Genomic DNA, 23204 nt, shown 5'->3' on the forward strand with positions numbered 1-23204 from the left:
TCTAAAATTACAGTACCCACCACACTTCTGCTGGCCTTGCCCCAGCTCTGTTCTCCCAAAGTGTTTCTCTCCTAACACATGATTTAATTTCCATACTATATTTGTCTGCCTTCCCCCTCTAGAAAGTTAACTCCACAAAAGCGGGGAGATGTTTGTCTGTTTTGTTCCCCGATACAACCCAAGTGTCTAGAATAGTTCCTTATCCAGAAGGGATAATCAGTAAATATTCGATGGGCGAATTTCACGGATGAAGGAATCAAGGCACAACATGGTTCACTTGACTAAACGAGTAAGTGGAGGAACTGGGATTTGGTTCCAGGCGCTTTGTCTCCACAGTCAGTCTTCTTCACCATACGCTGCACTGCCTCTCACGTTAGGCGTGTTGTGAATTGGCAGGTGAAAAGACGACCAAGAATGAAAGGCGAACTATTTGATAATCATGAGTGGAAGAGGGAACGTTTTGTGGAAGGAGAAAAACAGATGCAGTACCAAAGCAGTAACTACTTTAAAACACTTGTATCATTTGCATCACATTATGAAGTTGTACACTGATTTCAGTAAATACTCTTTGTACATTTTTGCCTTGGTACACGCTAGTTTTGGGAAAACCTCCTCATCTTTACATATTAAATTCTGTAGTTACTCACACTGCAAAGCCTTCTCGGGCCCACTTTTCCTTCCCACCAAAAACCTGAAAATAATTTATTCCTCATCTAATTACTCATTGGGCTTAATCTGCATCTAAGGGCTTTTATCAGATTGAATAAGAAGTACAGTTCATTTGGTACCAGTTCTACTAGACTGGAAGCTTTTAAAGGCAGGGTTTGTAACAGTGTTCGTTGTAAACCATGTACTTAGATGTCAGTAAGTGGTGGTTGAATTGCAGCTGTCTTTTTTTTTTAATGTTTATGTGACAGAGAGCACACATGCATACACGTGAGTGGGAGAGGGGAAGGCAGGGAGAGAATCCCAAGCAGGCTCCATGCTGTCAGCACAGAGCCTGACACCGTGCTTGATCTCACGAGCCGTGAGATCATGACCCGAACTGAAATCGAGTGTCAGGCGCCCTGCGGCTGTCTTTTGAATACAAACACATCGGTAGTAGAAGAACATGTCAGGTTGGAGACAGATGGAGACGTCTGTACCCAGACTCAGTTTCCCACGGGACAGGAGGAGCTTTAACTTCCCACAGATCCTGAGATCACAAGGTTCTGGGCGGTGTTTGCTTCTCCCAGACAACTGCGTGATCAGCCGGCATCTCAAATCCAGAAGACCTGGTACCAAAACTGTCTGATTATCCTCTATCGTGTGTCGAGCAGAACACCCAGGCCTTAACCACTTCTCCATGGGAAGACCCTGGCCTTTTCCATTTTCTTCATTAAAGCCCATTCTTTAAACTAAGCCATATCTGAAGTTTGTTCTGAGCTCTTGGCATAACAGATGGTGACCTTGATAAGTATTGACCACAAAGGAGCCCAGCTGGCGTGATACAAGCCCTGGGAGTGGCCAGAGCAAAGGCAGAGGCAGGTGTTTCCAATTGACTTAATTTGGTATGCCTCGTTCATCTTGTTTTTGCTTCTTTGAATGGAATTCTTTTTTGTTGTTGAAAGTTTTATTTTTTTAATGTTTATTTTTGAGACAGAAAGAGACACAAACTATGAGCAGGAGAGGGGCAGAGAGAGAGAGGGAGACACAGAATCGGAAGCAAGCTCCAGGCTCTGAGCTGTCAGCACAGAGCCTGACGCAGGGCTCGAACCCATGAACTGTGGGATCACGACCTGAGCCGAAGTCGGACGCTTAAATGACTGAGCCACCCAGGCGCCCCTCTTTGAATGGAATTCTTAAGTTTGTGATAATAGAATTTCAGTATAACGACTCTAATTGTGAAATGTGTGAGTTCTAGAGAAAAGAAACTATGTCTTGCTTATTTTTATAACTCCGGCACCTAGCACAGTAGATGTTTATTCAGTGAATTTGTATTACAAATGAGTAAAATGACATAATTATCTTCATAGAATATATTTTTCCTTTTCCAGATGAAAATTTTGTCATTTCATCTGCTATTATATACTGAAAAGGAATTGTTTTTACTTTGGTACGCTCCTGGTTTTAGATCACTTAGTAATGGAGTAAGAAAGGTTAATCTGGCTGTAGTGCACGGGGTGAATACGGGAAAGGTTAGATATGAAACCTTGAAGGCTAGCACAGTACTTGTATTTAGTGATACAGTGAATGGAGCAAGACTTTTGCAAAGTCCTAGTCTCACAAGCCCGTGGTTGCCTTCCGGGTGCCTATGCTGTTTGTAACACCAAGTAGCTGCCCTAGAATTAGTGTCTACTTGTGTGTCTCCCACCAGCCCTCAGTCCTTAAGAGCAGAGACTCTCTCCTGTTCATTATTATATCTCTAGTTCCCAGTACATGGCAGCCAGGGAATAAATATTTATTGAATGAATTAGTTTGAGGGACGGATAAGAAATGTGTAGACATTTGAAGATCAACCCTTAGAGTTTGGAGTTGCCAAATATCTAGTGAATGGTGGAGCCAGGATTTGAACCTTGACCCTTACAGACTCAAAGCTCTATGCTTTACTGCCTTTTCAGAGTTAAACCTTGCGCTTATAGGTGTTTTCATATGGTTATATTTGATATATTTCAAGTTTAGAACATCTTACAATTCTCTAGTAACTTCTAGGAGGATAGTGAAAAATAACTTTATTTGGAGTTGCTGTAATTGATTTTAAGTTTTCTTCCTGTTTTAGGAAAATCTAAAACAAATAAAAGAGCAGATAGAAGATCATAAAAAACGAATAGAGAAGTTGGAAGAATATACAAAAACATGCATGTGGGTACAGGGGAAATTCTTGTGGCTTTCTTATGTCTCAAGGGTCTGGTATATTTGGGGTATATCTGTGAAATGAAAGCTTCCACTGTATCATAATGTTCTCACTCCTGCATTTTTTTTCTTTTTTAAAAAAATGTTTATTTGTTTTGAGGGGGGAAGGGGCAGAGAGAGAAGGAGAGAGAGAGAATCCCAAGCAGGCTCCATACTCAGCATGGGGCCCAATGTGGGGCTCGATCCCATGACTGCAAGATCACGACCTGAACTGAAATCAAGAGTTGGACATTTAACCAACTGAGCCATCCAGGGGCCCCTCACTCCTCCATTTTTTTCATTTCATTGTAGATAATTAAAAATTAGACTTAACCACATAAGTAAATACACTATTTAAGTTTTAAAATATAAACTTTCAAGTGATGAAACTTGAAATGTTGGTATTGATGTTTTATAATAAGTTATGTCACGATAGCTGGCATGGACCTGATTATCCTCCCACTAAGATTTTTGTTTTTCATTGGCATTTACTTCTTATTAAGCCCACAACGACTCCTCTGATTATAGTGATCTATCCTTACTTTCACTCTCTCAGTCTTCAGAAATGTGTATCTTCTGAATCAACAAAGAATGATCAAAATCTCTTTGCCCATGTCCGGTGCTAAGCTTATTTTATTGTCGTTTTCATCATTTAAAATTGATAAGCACTATTCCATTCCCCTACAGTGCCAGACCACAGTATGTTGTATCTTGCAATTAATTTTTTTTTCTTTTTGCTAGTAACTTGTTGTTATTGTTATTTAGGGATTGCTTGAAAGAGAAAAAACAGCAAGAGGAAACCCTAGTGGTTGAAATTGAAAACACAAAATCAAGAATGTCTGAAGTTAATGAAGAATTGAACCTTATTAGAAGTGAATTGCAGAATGCTGGAATTGATAACCATGAGGGAAAACGTCAGCAGAAGAGAGCAGAAGTTCTAGAACACCTTAAAAGACTTTACCCAGATTCTGTGGTAATTAGAAGTGAATAGTTAATTGAAACAAAAGGGCTAAGCTTTCTTATTTGGGATTTAAAAAGTTACCATTATTAGGAAGCAGAATTATTTCAGAAGTCTTTTAGTTTTGTGTTTGATTATTTGTATTGAAAATATAATAGTAGATAATTGTGACAAAATTTAACTTCCAACAGTGTCTAAAGATAAGTAATTATCTGAGAGAAACCTGGACATTAACAGTATGACCCAGAAAGTCTGAGTTATGACCACTATCCCCATAGGTCACAACAGATCGCCTCAAGCCTCATGTTCTTCTTGGTTTTGTTTTGTTTTGTTTTGTTTTTAGTATTTTCAGTTAACCTCAATGGCATACTTTTGAAATAATGATGTTTTATTCTCTAAATCTGTATATCCGCTTCTGCTGATACATTTCATTAGCTGCAGGACAGCTCCGGTTGTTGGGGCATCAGCTTCACAGAATGACTTCCTCTGCTGTCGGGGTTGTGGTGTCTCACTCTCTTGTCATTAACACCAGGGGACACCGTGCAGTCCTTCTCTTAGGAGGGCCTGTTCTTAGCTTTTGGCCCTGGCAACCTCTTGAACTGTTTTGAACTGGTCTTGACTTCTGGGTAGTGATGGGGGAGGAATAAGGCTGGGTCACACAATCCTTCCCCCCAGTACCAAACAAAATGACGAAACTAGTTTTAAAAAGTAGTTTAACAACCAAAAAAGGAACGGGGCTATTACATCTAATGCCGTAAACTTCAGAAAATGGTGATAGTCCATGATTTAAAAAAAAAAAGAAAAAAAATTGAACATTTCTTGTTCTTAACTCTGCAGAAGGAAAACTGACAAATTCCTGAGAGTTCTCACCTAGTATCCCTTAATATAGCAACAAGTAAACACAAGTATATACGTGTGTGTGTGTGTATGTGTGTGTATGTATGTGTGTATATATATTATATATATTTGTTTCCTTCTGATTCAAAACTAGCGGGTCAGCAAACATAAACCTCTGATGTTCTTAGATGGAAGTAAAGGCCAATTCAAAACCCTGTACCCAAAATGGAATTTTCCCTCCTCCCCCGAGGCAGAGGAACCTTGGTATTGGATATTGATTAAAAACTCAGAAGAAAGAGCAAAGCTCAAGTATTCAGACAAAAGATCTACACAGCCTCAACTCCGCTCTCACTTGCCCCTATCCTCCACGCCATTAGGTGATAGAAAACAGACCAGAAAATACTGAGGAGATAAAACAGAAAATACCTAATTTAGTCCACCACTTGGTGCTCTCAGTTGTAGGTGAGGCACTCAGGAAAGCTATCCACCACAGCAACTTAAAGGTCTGAACAGAGCTGCCCACGTAAGCAAGTTGAAAAGAATCAATACAACAGCTGTAGGTACATGCAATAATAAAAAGAAAGAGCAATTTAAAAAACATTTAGAATGGGGCGCCTGGGTGGCTCAGTTGGTTAAGCGTCCAACTTTGGCTCAGGTCGTGATCTCACAGTTCGCGGGTTCAAGCCCCATGTCGGCCTCTGTGCTGATATCTTGGAGCTGGACCCTGCTTCAGATTCTGTGTCTCCCTCTCTCTCTGCCCCTCCCCTGTTCACGCTCTGTCTCTGAAAAAATTTTTTTAAATAAAATTTTTAAAAAAGCATTTAGGAGTCAAAGAGGCTAGTCTGGTAGAAGGTTACTGAACAAAATCCCCCTTAAGTATGGTGTGCTATGGATAATTTAGTAAGAGCTTGAATTCATAAAACCAGATTCACATCTGAGCTAAAACAAAATAAAAAGTAAAACATAGAGCCAAGAAAACAAATCAAGAACAAATATTATTGCTGAACTAATAAGTAAATTGCAAGTAGCGAGGAATGGGTTATGTAGCTGAAAGTCAAATGACTGACCCGGAAGTAAGGTTTGAGTTAATCACAGGTTGAGCGGAGAAGAAAAATACAAACAGCAAGATAATGAATATTAAAGACAACGATGCCCTATCATAAAGAAATTGGTGTTCCTGAAATAGAACCTATTAAATGAAGAAAGAGTAGAAAGATGTAAAATTGAATCTTCAGATATTCTAGGGAGCAGTGATGATACGGGACGGTTGATATGCTGACACTTTCTAGTAAAGTTTTGATTTTCAGTCTAATTACTTCTTGGCCATTCATCAGATCTCATCTAACACTTCTTCATAGGAAGACTTCCCCGGCTTCTCCAGTCAACCTGGTCCCTGTTACACGCGCTCAGAATACTTCGTGTTATCACAGTGTATATTATCCCTCTATTTTGTGCATGCTTGTAATTGTCATTCATATCTTCTCTACTGGACTGAAAGCCTTGTAAGGTCACTTGTTCAGTGATGGTCACACAATTTCTAGCTCAGTAAACTGCATGCAGCAGGCACCTCATAGATTCTTATTTAATACTCAGAGAGTGGACGAGTTACCGTGGCTTCGTGAAGCATTTCGATACCTTGGTAAGGCTAGTCTCTCCTCATTGCTCTTAAATGAAGTGTGGCACACCTAAATGGATACTTCCTGATTAAACCTATGTCCATTTGAATGAGACAGCGTTCAGATGTGTTATTTATAGTTCTGTAAAATTAGTTTATGGTCCATTATGCTCTGTGACATTGAAAAACAGTGAATTATTTGTCCCTCAATAATGTGTTTGTTCTCTCCTGTTTTGACACCTGCTAAGTTTGGAAGACTGCTTGACCTCTGCCACCCTATTCATAAGAAATACCAACTGGCTGTTACTAAACTTTTTGGTCGCTACATGGTTGCCATTGTTGTAGCCTCTGAAAAGGTAGCAAAAGATTGTATTCGATTTCTGAAGGAGGAAAGAGCTGAACCGGAGACATTCCTTGCTCTAGATTACCTTGATGTAAGAGATTTGTAATGTTTATTACTTAGTGGTGACAAAATCTTGTCTTTAAAGCATGTCTTTATTGCCTAAAACTAGGCAGTGATAGAAAAAAAGTCATAGCTTGAATGCCTGTTAGTCACTCAAATGGCTGGTGTTAGAGTATTGGTAGGCAAAGCATAGTAGTTCTTGATTTAATATCATTTCTTTCTAATTTAGTTTTGCTGTAAGTGTACCTTGATGATTTTGAGGACATGACTCCAGTGGTACACCACTCTGCCTGCTAGCCAGCAATTCATTTTGTTCTGTAGCAAACGGTAGGAACAGTTAAGACATATCAGTCTGTCCTTGAAATGCCAACCCTGGGTCTCAGTTGTTAAATATGCAATCACGTATTTACATACATCGCAGGAAACACGTATCAGTCTTTGGTAGAGCAGACAAAATTTGGGGCCTTATGTATTGAGAGGCCTTAGAGTATCCAGAGTAAATTCCCATAGCAGGAGGCTTGTCGTTATCATAATTGACGTCCTTTACTGGTTTTTTGCCTCCTAGAGAAAATGCTCTGCTTGGTCCAGCTTTCAAGACCCTGAGCTGCAGGCAGTGTGTGTAGCGGTTAGAGCTTGTGCCCTAGACTTGGACTGCCCTGCACTTGACTCTCCGCCTTGTCTGTCATTAGTTCTCACTGGCTTGTTCTCGTAACAGTGAGGTCATACCTACCTGCTGTTTTCCAGTAATCATCGCAGACACTTTTTAAAAATCTGTTTACACACCCAGCCTAAAAGTCATGTCGAAAAAGGTCTGAAGGCTTTCCTGGTCATTTAAGCCTAAAATGATTTTCAGAGTTCCATGATGTGCCACTCTCTTGACACATACGTAAATGGGTGTTATCTCCCATTAGATTTTCTCATTTTGAGAGCCTGGAACCCTGGTCAGCCATTGCTTTGGCCCAGCTGGCTGGTGGCAGAGTTGAATCTGGAAATTGTATCTTCTGGCTTTTGCTCAAGTGTGTTTCCTTTAAATGTTACGTGGGCCAGTCAGTGGGATATAGTTCATCAGGTTCTTGTCAAATTTTATTGCATATAAGTTCATTCTGTTAATTTTTTGCTGTCATGCTTATGTATGCTTTTTGAGCATGTACTAAATATTGCATTTTTATTTTAGTGTATCTAATATAACAAGTATTTTTTAACCTTTCAGATCAAGCCAATCAATGAAAGACTGAGGGAGATTAAAGGCTGTAAAATGATGATTGATGTCATAAAGACTCAGTTTCCTCAGCTGAAGAAAGTAATTCAGTTCGTGTGTGGAAATGGCCTTGTCTGTGAGACTGTGGAGGAAGCAAGGCATATTGCATTCGGTGGACCTGAAAGACGGAAAGTAAGAGGCTTAGATCACACCTTGGGATAATTTGAAGCAGTATTTATGAGACTAACATACTATACACACAAATATTTATATATGCTCATATGCTCTCTTTTAGAAGGAAAACTAACAGAACCTAGGACAGTTACGGCTTCGGTGATTGTTAAAATGTCTCGTTGAATTTTCAAAGAATTAATTTCTGTAGTATTCCCTGTTATCATAAATTGTATTTTAGAAATTAGATCTATTGTAATCATAGCCTAACGCAGTTAATTTTTTTTTTTTTTTTTTTTTTTTTTTACCTGACATGCAGTAAATGTCCTTGGTGCATCTCTGACTTTCCTGGCATTTCATATATCATACATGTGTTTCTGGATACCGGGAAAAAGGTTTTAGGGGCTTATATTTTATATTAATTCTTCCGTAGCTCAACGCAGACATTGTCCTTTTACACATTCACGGTTTTGGCACACTTGAAGTTCTAAGGAGAACACAATTGAAATGAGCTTACTGAATGCTAATCTCAAGAGGATAATTTTTATTTAAAAAATACCGTTTTACTCAGTTGAATAATTTATATTTAGTTAAGCAGTGTTAAATTCCTCAAATTATCTGACATAGGGTTTTTTTGAACTACATTTGTTATGAATTATAACATAGAGTCTGAGAGCATAAGTTATGAGGTAAGACCAGTGATGCTACTTAGTATTTAATGATACACCTTCCAGAGAGTTTCTACACATCTAATTTTATCATTTAAAATTGGAGAAATACTAGTACCCATTTCATAGGGTTAGAGGGTTAAATTAAGTAATAACATGCAAAATGCCATTTCAGTGCCTAGCAAATAGCTCTCAAAAAGTGCCAGTTGTTTTTTTATTTAGTACTAAGCTAATTTACACATCAGATCTGGAATGTCCAGAATTGCAGATTAATACAAAATAGGCTATTGTTATGAGAAGTAGGAATTTCCAGTATTGAGTTTATTAACTTACCTAACATGATTAATTTCTCATACATTTTAGTACTTCTTTCAGTAATCGTAATTTGGTCACTGTCATTGACTTCTACACATTAAATTTAAGGAGGTATCATAAGTGAGCTACTAAGATATTTTGCTACCTATTTATACTAGAATTGATTTTTGTATGTTTGTAAAATATGTTTGTAAAATTGATTTTGAAGATTTGTATGGTCAATTTAAAGAGGTCACATGAAGATAAGACTGTTTATTCTTTCATTCAACGAACTTTCACGGCCCTATATCTTGTTCACAGTAACACGCCTTACTCCTCTAGGCTGTCTCTCGTTCTTTTCATTATTTCAAAATTTTAATTAGCTTCGTTTGTCTTACTTGTATCTTAAGTATATTTCAGGGACTTTATCTTCTTCCTGTTCCACTTAAAGAATTTTCTGTGTAGACGTCACATTTCACAGAAAATGTCTTCAATTTGTGCTTTTGGTTTTCCATGGACTTGATATCTTTCTACAGACTTGATATTGGGTTTAAAATGTTTCTAAATTCAAATACTGCAAGTGACGTCACAAAATGATATTTGGGCTAGTTTATAATCTACACAGTATATATGAACTACATAATATAAGTTATAGCAGTTCTGCTAGCTATAGTTTGGTCATCAAGATTTTTATGATAACTCCATTTCTAAATATTTTTAAATTTATATAACACATTTTAAAATCTGGACTCTCTTTAAATGCATGTGATTATTCCATCCATTCCCCTTAACCAGAGAAACAATAATAATTTGTTTCCTTTCCCATAAGTTGGGTGACTTACTTTAAAAAGTATATGGAAAGATATATTTATGTTTTTAACATGGTTAGCAAAAAACAGACCCAGAAAAATGTCATGAGCTAGCTAGTAATTTGTGAAAAGATCATTTTTCCAAAAATTATGCACATTAAACAAAATAAAATGCAGGCTACAGTAAATTGAAAAAACTGGGTACCAGGGCGCCTGGGTGGCTCAGTCAGTTAAGCGTCCAACTTCAGCTCAGGTCATGATCTCACGGTTCGTGAGTTCAAGCCCTGCGTCGGGCTCTGTGGCTGACCACTCGGAGCCTGGAGCTCCTTCGGATCCTGTGTCTCCCTCTCTCTCTGTGCCACTCTCCACTCTCACTCTGTCTCTCTCTCAAAAATAAATAATAAACATTAAAAAAAAAATTTAAGGGGCGCCTGGGTGGCTCGGTCGGTTAAGCGTCCAACTTCGGCTCAGGTCATGATCTCACGGTCCGTGAGTTTGAGCCCCGCGTCGGGCTCTGTGCTGACAGCTCAGAGCCTGGAGCCTGTTTCCGATTCTGTGTCTCCCTCTCTCTCTGCCCCTCCCCTGTTCATGCTCTGTCTCTCTCTGTCTCAAAAATAAATAAACGTGGGGCGCCTGGGTGGCGCAGTCGGTTGGCGTCCGACTTCAGCCAGGTCACGATCTCACGGTCCGTGAGTTCGAGCCCCGCGTCGGGCTCTGGGCTGATGGCTCAGAGCCTGGAGCCTGTTTCCGATTCTGTGTCTCCCTCTCTCTCTGCCCCTCCCCCGTTCATGCTCTGTCTCTCTCTGTCCCAAAAATAAATAAACGTTGAAAAAAAAAATTTTTTTTTAAAAATAAAAATAAAAAAATAAATAAACGTTAAAAAAAAATTTTTTTTTTTTAATTTAAAAACTGGGCACCATCTAGAACAGAACATAGTTGAATCTAAATTTCATACCTTATATCAGAATATATTTCAGATGGATTCAAAATATAAATGCGAGAAATGAAACTGTAAGTCTACTAAGAGAAAGCATGGGGCTTTATTTTTTTTTTTAATTTTTTTTTAATGTTTATTTCTGAGAGAGAGACAGAGCATAAGTGCGGGAGGGGCAGAGAAAGAGGGAGACACAGAATCAGAAGCAGGCTCTAGGCTCTGAGCTGTCAGCACAGAGCCTGACACGGGGCTCAAACCCACAAACCACGAGATCATGACCTGAGCCAAAGTCAGTCGATCAACCCACTGAGCCCCCCAGGCGCCCCGGGGCTTTATTCTTAATGTCAGAGATAGTAAGACCTTTTCAGTATGACAAAAAAAAAAAAAAAAAACCCAAAGCCATAAAAGATGGGTAAGTTCACATAAAAAATTCTGCATGGCACAAACCACAAGCAAAATCAAAAGACATGGCAAACCAGGGATAATATTTGCAGCTCAGAGTAAAGAGCAAATTTTCCTATAAATCAATGGAAAAAAAGAACACAAAGCAGAAAAATGGATGAAGGATTTGAACAAATGTATTATCGTGGAAGGAAATATAATTGCTCTTCTATGTGAAAACTCATTCTCCCTTTATATGGGAAATGCCAACTAAAACTGCACTCAATGCTTTTTCCACCTGTCGGGTTGATAAACATTGGAAGGTTTGCTAACACCGTGTGAGGAGAGAAACCCTTCCATCCCCTGCTCTGAGAGTATAAAATTCGTATCAGCTCTGCGAAGGGCCGTTCTACCAGTTGTACTTGTTAGGAACTTCACACACAGATGAACTCACATGTACATGAAATGATTTATTTATTGAACCATTCTGTGTAACAGGAAAAATGGGAAACATTCCAGACAAGACTAATTCAATGAAAGTAGTGTGTTCATAGAATGGAATACTGATAATGTGCAACCTTAAATAAGAATGAAGTCCTTTATGTACAAGTATGAGGCCACCTCCAAGATCTATTCAGTTTTTTAAAAGAGTCCTATGTAGACTAGTGTGTAGTGTGTTACCATGTGTGTAAAACATTGGGGGAAATAAGAGATGTTTGCATGCATCTGTTTATGCAAGAACATTCTGGGAGAATCACATCACTGATAACCTCTGGGGAGGGCATGTGGGTGGTAGGGGCCAGGGAAATTTTTCACTCTACAGTCTTGTATCTTTTGGATTTTGAATTCAGTGAATATCTTTTCCGTTCAGAAATAAAATATTAAAGTATATTATTTTTCATACCACTGAAAGGGAACGTTAAAAATTTGTAGAATCTGCATAACACAAAAATTTATGGGAGAATCTACCTTAGCAGTTTGTAAGACTGAAACGCTATTCTTGAAACAGTCGAAGCTGATTCGGTGGATTGGTTGGTAATCCTGCAGAATAAGTGTTTAATGCCTAAGAATTTTTTTCTAGCACATACTCTCTAGAAGTTTCATTTAGTGTTATTTAAAAATTCCTCCCACTCTTCTGTTATGAAATCCCAACTGTGCCAGCCAAGGTATTTTTCAGGAATGTGACCTCCGACTAGGATTACTACCCTGACCAACTAATGTAAGATTTAAGTTAAGGAAATTGCAGGCTGGAAGTTATAATTATAGTCCTCTGGAATAGGAATTTGACTGTAAATCAAATGAAAATAGGTTGTTGGAGATTACATTTACCTTGAGAAGAAATGTTATTTTAATAAGCCTAGAAACTATTAAAACAAGTAAGATTCATAATTCTGTGATTGGTGCTCACAATGTTTTTGGAATTGAAGGAAGTGTATAACATGGTCGGTGAGAACACGGGGATAGATGTTCAGCCAACTTGGGCTTTGGTCCCTGTGTATGGCCTTAGGCAAGTTACCTAATATCTTTTGGTCCCTATCTGTACAATGGAAATAGTATCTACTTAATGGGGTTGTGAACATAGAACTAAACAGCATCTCTGTACTGTGCCGAGCACGTTATATGCAGTAGTAAACCGTTGTAGTAACAACAGCAGCAGCCAACCAAGCAATGAAGTAAAAAGAGCCTCAGAAAACTGTACCCCTGCTCAAAGAGGAGAAGTTGACTTGTAGCTGGGAAGAGGGCGCTGGCATTGTATTCCCATGCACGATATGGCAGATTCTCATTAGCGCAGAGCTCTTTGTGCCCCTCTCCACGCCAGCCCCGGTGAGGTTTTTCCTCACTGTTATGTTTGGCTTTTGTATATCAGATACACAAGTTAATAAATGTGCAATTCAGAGATTTGGGAAAATAGAGCTCAAAAAGGAAAATGAAAGCCATCCCTAACTTGTCTCCTAGAGTTACCAGAGAAAACATTTGGACATACCACCTGTATTAAAATTTTTTTCATTGTTTATCTGAAATTCACATGTAACTGGGTGTGCTGCTTGTCTCTTTGCTAAATCTGGCAACCATACCCTAGCAAGCTCTAGTGCGTACTATGGTATATAAGCTATATGTTTAGGAAGCAGTTCTATCATTCTTAACTTTTGTAAGTATTGTTTTTACATGTTTAATGGGGTCTTTACTATAAAATCAAATATATATTTACTTAATTTTTCTCATGTTTTTTGGTGGTACCGGTTCTGAATTTTAATCTGAAATTTATTTTGATGTGTATTATTAGGTATAGGTATTAGCTCTCTCCCCCTAAATGGTTAATTACCTATCCCAATATCATATATTGAATAATTTTTGTTTTTCTGCTTGCTTAATTGAATTCAGTGATTTCTCATTTTCTCTTTTTCAGTGATTTCTCATTATAGATTATTATATTTGGTTCTTTTTCCACCTAGTATAATTTCTTATCTCTAGTTATTATTTGAGGCTATCTTACTGCATATTTATATTTATTATAATCTTTATTATGATTTATGAAATCTAATTTCTTTTAGAAAGTAATCAAAATATGCATTATAAATAAGTAAATAAAATACTAGCCTACAAGCACTGTAAAATCAGTATGTCTGAAACTAAATTAATGTCCTTTCTAAATCTTGATCTCCTGTATTTAATTCTTGGTACCACTATTCTAGCTAAATGAAGTTCTGGTTTTTCCCCAAGGATTTCCTCATAACCTCTATAATCCCAGTCTATTGGACCAGTCTGTTTTTCAAATAATTGCCAGAATGGTCTGTTTAAAGCTCATGTCTGATCACTTCTGTCTCCTATGTGCTACCATCCCATCCCATGTTAATCCCCTCCGCGCCCTCCATAAACTCCCTGGTCCTTAGTGGTGTTCAGTCCCCATTTTCCCGTGAGGGCACACAAAGAGCTCCACGATCTGCCCTGCCTGCTAGCCGTACCTCTGTGCTGTTCCTTCACTGTCGCGTTACTTTCTAGGAATTCCAAACTCACGTTGCCTCTGTCTCCATCCCACCCCTGTGACACATGCACGTACGCACAGTCTGTGTGTCCGTGCCCCGCTGCCTGCATTCCACCACCGCCCTTTTCTGGCCTACCTCCTACCTGTGTGTGTCAGAGACTGCAGTTGCCTGCTTAGTATCCCTTTCCCTGTTTTCCTTACTAACAGAAGCCTGATCTTCCTGCGTGACAATCTAGGGGGGACAATTGGAAGTAAATGGCAGTCATCAGGAGTCCTGCCAGGAAAGTTTCTTAATAGAACTTTTACCTCCTTTTGTGAAACATAGGCACAGTAGCTGGAGCTGTAGGATTCTCCTGGACTACCAAATGACTCTGAAACGGTCACGTAAGAGATTCAGACATACACGTCACTAGTGACACATAGTGTAAACGTAAAGTAAAGCTTTGTGGAGAACTTAAAAGCGGAAAAGGAGAGGAGCCTATGTGGTTCTTCACCTTTCCTTCGGTGTGAATGAAATACGGTTTGGCCGGGCAGACATAGCCCCAGCTAAAAGTGTTCCCAGAGAGGGATGCTGCCTCCATATCACTGCACATTGTTGTGAAGAAGTCAGAGGAGTCAGCAAGGTGTGTACCAGTGGGCTTCCCAAACTGCCCTCCCGCTCAGAGAGAGCTTCCCGTTAGGAGCTCAGTCTCCATGCCACTGCTGTTGCTATCCAGTGAAGATGTAACGCTTTTCCCCAGAGCCATTTCAGACCATGAGCAAACTGATCTCCAAGCCGACAGTTGGGAAGGAAAGGAGCCCCTAAAGCCTTCCAGAAAATAACAAGGCTGTCTCCCTTGAAGAGTGATCCAAATGCTAAGGATGGTACAGCAACATTCTATCAGGAGTCTGGGTTTTTGTTAACTCTGGAGTCACCATAAAAACCCCGGAACGCGTACCTCTGTAATTGTGAGACAGAAATAAACTGAGTTTTCTGGTAAATATAGCTAGTTAACGTCTAACTAGTTCCTCTGATAAGATACAGTGGAAGCCTTCGCCTCTTCAGGAAGCCTTCGCCTCTTCAGGAAGCCTTCTGCAGAGCAGCTGGGTTGGAATCCTCCAGTTTTATGCTTCCAGGTTATTCTGAGTATGATTCTAGCTTCTCATCGCTTTATGTTGTAATGATATGTTTCTTTTCCCCACGAGAGTGATTTGCTGAGGGTCAGTACCATATGTCACTTCTTTGGTCACTCTGGATCCCGGTATGGAACGTCTCAAATACAGTAGCACGCAGGGAATGTTTGTCTGAATGAAGGAATGAATGAGATTCCTATTTGTTGACTTTTTTTTTTTTTTTAAAGCTCACATTGCATGGTTTTAGTCTTACACAGTTGGTCTGCACCTGCTTTCACCAAATAATTAGAAACATTTGCAAAACACTGAGAATCATTTACTGCATAAAGCATATGATTACTCACTGGACTATAAACTTGAAGCTATTTTGTACCTCTGACTCTGTTTAAATTTTTTTCTTCCTCCCGGTTTCATTTGCATCGGGGAGAATGTGATATGCTTGGTATCTAAGGCTGTTTTCATAATATGCCACTGGCATGTGGTAAGAAATTCTTCAAAACACAGGAATATATAATGCAAACTATTTGATACCAAATTTGCCTCTCATTATTGAATATGTTTGGAACTAATGTACAATTTACTTTGAAACTTTTTAATTGCTGCTAATCTGTTGCCTAGAATTGCTTTGGGCCTTAGCAAAACAGGACTTGTATTTGTGGTTCATTTATTGGCTAGTGTCTGTCCCTTCATAAGTTGGGTATTTTATTCATAAATTTCATTAAGTGGTTTTTCTCATCTATAAATTCTCAGCTGGAAAAATTTCCATATTATGTCCAATCTTTATCTTCCTTATGTGCATCTGTCCAGGATAAAATGTTTTTAATTTTACAGACAGTAGCTCTTGATGGAACATTATTTTTAAAATCTGGGGTGATCTCTGGAGGATCAAGTGACTTAAAATACAAGGCTAGATGCTGGGATGAGAAGGAGATAAAGAACTTAAGAGACAGAAGAACCCAGCTGATCCAGGAATTAAAGGTAAGCCCATGCTGTAGACATTGTGGCATACTAAGGAGAGTAATTGTGTTTTTAAACACATTTTTGGACTAATACAAGGACTATGCCTGCTTAAAAAAATTCAAGTAAAGCAAAATAGAATAAATTAAAATATAAAAATCTTTCTCTTACCTATCCTTACATCTCCATGATATTTGCTAAACACAGTCTGATATATAGCCTCTGGAAATTTTCTCTGTATATGTAAGCATATATATTATTTTTCCTACTTGTTTTATGATAGACTTTTGCTACAAATAATGTTTGCAACAAGTTTTTTCATTTAATGTTATGACACGGACATGTTTTCATCTTAGCATACAGAGAATGACTTTTTTATTTTAAATGTTTATTATTTATTTTGGCGGAGAGAAAGAATGCGAGCGGAGGAGGGGCAGAGAGAGAGGGAGACACAGGATGCGAAGCAGGCTCCAGGCTCCAAGCTGTCAACACAGAGCCTGACATGGGGCTCGGACTCACGAGATCATGACCCGAGCCGGAAGTCGGACGCTTAACCGACTGAGCCACCCAGGCTCCCAGAGAACCACTTATTTTTAATGAATCCTGCCTGGTATTTCATTATATAGATTGTGTTTATTGCATCAGTCTCCAATAATGGATGTGTTGGGTTTTGCTATTACAAATGATGCATCATTATATATTTAAAAAAAATTTTTTTTTAAGTTTATTTTTTTTTTTAATTTTTTTTTCAACGTTTATTTATTTTTGGGACAGAGAGAGACAGAGCATGAACGGGGGAGGGGCAGAGAGAGAGGGAGACACAGAATCTGAAACAGGCTCCAGGCTCTGAGCCGTCAGCCCAGAGCCTGACGCGGGGCTCGAACTCACGGACCGCGAGATCGTGACCTGGCTGAAGTCGGACGCTTAACCGACTGCGCCACCCAGGCGCCCTTAAGTTTATTTTTATTTACTTAGAGAGAGAGAGAGCAAGTGGAGGAGGGGCTGAGAGGGAGGGAGACAGAATCCCAACCAGGTTCCACACTGTCAGCACAGAGCCTGATGCAAGGTTCGAGCTCACGAACTGGGAAATCGTGACCTGAGACAAAGTCAAGAGTTGGACGCTTAACCAACTGAGCTACCCAGGTGCCCCTCATTACATGGTCTTTAGAGGATGAAAAACAAAGTACCTAGGAGGATAAATTCTGTAGCCACACTGCCTGAGTTTGAATCCTGGCTCTGCCACTTGCTGGCAGTATGACCTTGGGCAAGATACCTAACCCCATTGTATCTTAGTTTTCCTGCCTGTAAAATGGGGAGAATAAAAGTACCTTCCTTTTAGGGTTATTTTAAGGATTAAATCAGATAATCCAGTTAAAATACTTAAAATGGTATCTGGCATGTGTGAGTACTGTATACATGTTTGTTGTTATTCTTTAAAATACCTTTATTTGGGGGTGCCTGGATGGCTCATACAGTTAAGCGTCCGACTTCAGCTCAGGGCATGATCTCATGGTCTGTGAGTTCGAGCCCCGCGTTGGGCTCTGTGCTGACGGCTCAGAGCCTGGAGCCTGCTTTGCCTTCTGTGTCTCCCTCGCTCTCTGCCCCTCCCCCACTCACGCTCTCTCAAAAATAAACAGTAGATAAATAAATAAAATATCTTTGTATAAATACATATCTAAGATGAATTCCTATAAGTGGGATTTCCAGGTCTAAGGGTATGTATGTTACTAAATTCCCATCAAAAGAAAACCTATAGTAGAATGTGTATATCCCTAGAGGGCTACATTGGATATTAACAGATTTTTAATCTTTGCCAATCTGATTGGTTAAAAAAAATATCTGATTGTTTGAATATGCATTTCTTAAATTATAACTGGGGTTGGGCATTTCCTCATATATTCATTGGTTCTTTGTAATTTTTGCTATAAAGCACTTATTTCTTGTGCACATTTTTCTATTAGGCTGCTTGTTATTTTATTACCTACTTTAAGAATTATTTTCAGGGCACCTGGGTGGCTCAGTCGGTTAAGCATCCGGCTTCAGCTTAGGTCATGATCTCATGGTTCGTGGGTTCGAGCCCCGTGTAGGGCTCTGTGCTGACAGCTCAGAGCCTGGAGCCTGCCTCGGATTCTGTGTGTGTGTCTCTCTTGCTCTCTGCCCTTCCCCCACCTGTGTGTGCCCTGGCTCGCTCGCTCGCTCACTCTCAAAAATAAATAATAGAAAACCTTAAAAAAAAAAAGAATGATTTGTATAAGTAAATTAATTCTTAGTCATATATGTTGTAAATATATTGTGTGACTTTTTGTTGGCTTTAATGAGGTGTAATTTATATACAGTAATAGGCACCAATTTTAAGTGTGTGATTCAGTATGTTTTGACAGTTGTATGTAGTCATGTAATTGCCCCCACAATCATATTTAGAACATTTCTATCACCTTCCAAATTTCTTTATGGTTGGCCCCCTCCCCTGGACCCTGAACTGAGACTGGGGGTAACAAAGCACCTTCATAGCACTGTTAAGAGGATTAAGTGGGTGAATAAATGTAAACTTTATAGAACACTGATCAAAGTACTCAATAAATGTGAGATATTATTTAAAATATCCATGAAATAATTATAAAAACTGATCATATACTTGTCCATAATAGAAATCTCAATAGGTTTTTAAAAGGTCACCTTGATTATAATTAAATTAAGTTAGAAGTAACAACTAAAAAAATTTTCGTTTGCATAGAAATTAAGAAATGTACTTATAGGTAGTTTGGGGATCAAAGAAGTAATGAAAAGGCAGATCACAACATGTCTCTAAAGTGGTAAATGGGAAGTCTGTGAGACATAAAAGCTACATCAAGAGGAAATACCTTCAGAAGAAAGATTCAATATAAGGGCATTTATTACTTTAAGAAATTAGAACAACAGCCACAAAATAAACAGAAAAAACTTATAATGCAATTTTTTAAGCTAAAATTAATTAGAGAACAAGTCAAAATAGAAAAAAGACTAGTGAATCTAAAAGCTGTTCTTTTGAAAGGCTAAGAAATTGCAATTTTAATAAAGGGAGGAAAAATTAGAAGCAAAAATATACAGCCTGCAAATGAGAAAATTAAAATCATTTAAAGAGAATCTTAAAAGCAAATAACTATGTAATAACAAAATAAAAAATCTGAAAGAAATGGGATATTTTCAGAAAAATATAATTAAAAATATAAAGATAAATATAGGGACGCCTGGGTGGCTCAGTTAAGTGTCCAACTCTTGATCTCACGGTCATGAGTTCAAACTCCACACTGAGCTCTGTTCTGGGTATGAAGCCTACTTAAAAGAAGATAGGTAGATACATACATACATACATACATACATACACACACACATAGATAGATAGATAGATAGATAGATAGATAGATAGATAGATAGATAGAGAGGCCGACCAACTAGAAAAGAAGTGGGACATTTGAAAAGTTAGGCAGTGGTGCAGTCTGCTGGCCAGGCCCCATCCATAACATCTTCCTTTCTTGCTTGGCTCTATTACAGAATCATAAAAAAACTAAGACAACTTGATTTCCTAAGTTTCATTGTAGCTACCAGTGGCCACGTGACCGTTTTCGAGATACAGATGGAATTATTGGTAGTCACTTGCATTTTCTTCTTCCTTACCGGAATTCAGTCAAGAGGCCTGGGGAGGCAGCAGCCATCTTGCACCAAGAGGCAGCAAGCATGAGGATAAAGCCACTGTACTAGGAAACTAAAAGTTAGATGCCGTTGTTGAGGAACTGCATCAGCCTGCACCACACTGCTTTTGTGTGAGAAAAATAAACCCACATTTTTTTTTAAGCCACTGCTAGCTGGGTGACCCACCATTGAATAAACACGCCCAGAATGTAAAATAGACAGCAGCTGTGGAAGACAGTGTGGTGGCTCCTTTAAACATTCAAACTAGAATCATTGTATGATCCAGTTATTCTGCTTCTGGGTGTATACTCCAAGGAATTGAAAGCAGGGTCTAGAAGAGATAGTTGTACACCCATGTTCCTAACGGTATTATTCACAACAGACAAAAAGTAGAAGCAACCCAAGTGTTCATCGCTGGATGAATGGACAAACAAATGTGTTCTGTACATTCAGTGAAATACTCATCCTTAAAAAGGGAGGAAATTCCAACACCTGCTACACAGTGGAAACCTGAGGACGTGATGCTACATGAAATAAGCCAGTCACAAAAAGACAAATACTGTAGGATTCCACGTACATGAGGCCCCTAGAGTAGTCAGATTCATAGAGACAGTAGACTGCCCGGTGCCGGGGCTCGGGAGTGCGGAGAACGGACTGTTGTTCACTGAGCATAAAGTTCTTCAGTGGGCAAAAGTCTTAGTTTTACAAGATGAAAAGACTTCTGGAGAAGGGCCACACAACAACAGACATGCAACTTAGACACCACTGAACTGCACACTTGAAAATGGTAAACATGGTGAATGTTCTATGTGTTTCACCACAATTGAAACCAGGATTCTGGGCCTCGTGGGTTTCCAGGTGACTTCTAATAGAATTCTAATCTTCACTAAGGCATTCTAGATTATAGAAAAGGACGGAAACTTGCCAGCTTATTTTATAAAGTTAGTATAACTTAAATTTCAAATATTATGAAGATAATACAAAAAAATAAAACTGGGAAATGACTTCTGCTATGAATATAAATGCATAATTCTCAAATTAAATATCAATATAGAGAATTCAGTAATGTAGTAACAGAAAAATACATCTGCCTGAATAGCATTTGTTCCAGGAAAACATGGGCAATTCAATATTAAGTGATCAATCAACATAATCCATTATAATAACAAATCGAAGGCAGGAGAAAAATCATATCATTATATGTAAAAATGTATTTGGTAAAGTTCAGCAGGTAGCTCTAATTAAAGTGCTAACTAAAAGAGTAAATGGTGGAAATTATTTAAATAAATAGCTTTTACCCAAACCTAACAGGTGTAATTGCTTAAATGGTGAAACATTAAAGCCGTGTTAAAATTAGGAAGTAGACTGAGATATCTATTATCAACATTATTATATAATGTGGTCTTGGAAATTATGGTAAATATAGTTAGGCACAAATGAAATTTGTATAAGTCTTTGAAAAGAAAAAAACTAACTTTTTGCTGATAATAGGATTATAGTTTTGAAACTACTAGATTTAATAAGCTAATGGGAGGGCTATGTAGATAAACAAAACTCTAGTTTTTCTCTGGATTATCAAAAAACATCTAAAAGTGGGAAAAGATTCTCACAATAGGAATAACTGTAAACCTAAAGACACAGTAACTGAGGCACCTGGGTGGCACCTGGGTGGCTCAGTCGGTTAAGCGTCCTACTCTCCATCTTAGCTCAGGCTATGATCTCAGGGTTCATGGGTTCAAGTTCCATGTTGGTCTCTGCGTGAACAGCACAGAGCCTGCTTGGAGTTCTCTCTCCCTCTCTGTCTCTGCCCCTTCCCAACTTGTGCTCGCTCTCTCTCTCTCTCTCTCTCAAATAAATAAAGATTAAAAAATTTTTCTAGAAAATAAATCTTAATGAAAAACACAAAGAGGAAAGGCATACTATATTCTTGGGTTAGAAATCTTCTAATTAATATAAAACTAAATACAATTTTAATTAAAATATTGAGGAGGGGTGCCTGGGTGGCTCAGTTGGTTAAGCATCCGACTTCAGCTCAGGTCACGATCTCACAGGTTTGTGAGTTCGAGCCCCGCATTGGGCTCTGTGCTGACAGCTAGGAGCCTGGAGCCTGCTTCAGATTCTGTGTCTCCCTTTCTCTCTGCCCCTCCCCCATTCATGCTTGCTTGCTCGCTCTCAAAAATAAACATTGAAAAAGAAATTTTAATGTTATTGAGGATTTTTTTAAACATAGAATCTCTTTTTAAACTTTTTGAAATGTTACTTATCTTAGAGAGAGGGGGGCAGAGGTGAGCAGGAGAGGGGCAGAGAGAGAGAGAGAGACACACACAATTCGAAGCAGGCTCCAGGCTCTGAGCTGTCAGCCCAGAGCCCAATGCGGGGCTCAAATCCACAAACCACAAGATCATGACGTGAGCTGAAGTCAGACGTTTAACTATCTGAACCACCCAGGTGCCCCTTATTGAGGACTTTTTAACTTGATAAAATGACGTTCTAATTTTTACAAATGAAGAATTCCCTAAGATTAGTAAAAGAAAATATGTGACAAAAGTGGGGAAGGTAGAACTTCTCTTGCTGGTGTACAGAATACCATGAGAAGCCATTGCAGTCAAGCTGATGCATTATTGACATAGGGATGGACAGATTAATGAAACAGAAGAGGAATTCTGGAAATACTCCCAGTATACTGACGACTTAGTGTACAACAAAGATGATGTTTCAGTTTGGTGGGAAAAGGATAGATGATTTAGTAAATGGTATTGGCATATCTAGAGAAAGTAATGCTATGCCCCGTGTTATAACACAAAAATAAATTCCAGATTAAAAGCCTGAATGTAAAAAAGTTAAATGAGGATAAAACCCATCGTATACCGTTTTTTAAGTTTAAAATGAAGACTAGGTTCTCTGCTTATCAAAGAGTTCTTTCCAAGTTGACATGAAAAAGACATGATAGAACATCTGGGGAAAGGATAAGATTAGACAGTTTGTGGAAAGAAGTTGTCCATTGGCCAATAAACATGAAAAAATGCTCAGTATAGAATATAGCACTCAAGGGAATACAAAGCAAGTTCAGATTACTTCATACCTATCCGTAAGGCTTGGAAATATATATAAATGCTGGAGGAGAAGTAAAGAGACATGTACTCCTCCGTTATTTATGGAAAGGAGAGTTCTAGCCTTTGGCAAAGCAGCGGTAGCTGCTGTTAAACACGTGAATACATTTGACCCCTTGATCGCACCCTGAGGATCTATTGCATGGAAATGAAAATGTGAACACTTAATGGTATGTTGTTGCAGCTGCTGGCAGTGGCAGAAACCCAGCCCATCATTAAGAGAACAGTTGGAT

The 23204-nt window shown here is 38.7% G+C and overlaps 1 protein-coding gene across 7 annotated transcripts in view; it reads left to right on the plus strand.

Moving 5' to 3' along the window:
• Positions 1-23204, plus strand: part of SMC1B (structural maintenance of chromosomes 1B) — a 76880-nt gene that overhangs the window by 26648 nt on the left and 27028 nt on the right. For 5 of the 7 annotated variants that reach the window (XM_025926719.2, XM_086712021.1, XM_086712023.1 and 2 more), the window contains 5 exons: positions 2759-2841; positions 3637-3844; positions 6530-6715; positions 7895-8074; positions 16067-16213. In XM_025926719.2, the coding sequence (XP_025782504.1) occupies positions 2759-2841; positions 3637-3844; positions 6530-6715; positions 7895-8074; positions 16067-16213 (804 nt within the window). The remainder of the gene's footprint in view (positions 1-2758; positions 2842-3636; positions 3845-6529; positions 6716-7894; positions 8075-16066; positions 16214-23204) is intronic. The other 2 variants (XM_086712019.1, XM_086712020.1) reach the window with 2 other exon arrangements.

This window comes from Puma concolor, chromosome B4, assembly GCF_028749965.1.
Source record: "Puma concolor isolate L17-30 chromosome B4, mPumCon1.1.hap2, whole genome shotgun sequence".
In the NCBI taxonomy this organism is placed as follows: Eukaryota; Metazoa; Chordata; class Mammalia; order Carnivora; family Felidae; genus Puma; species Puma concolor.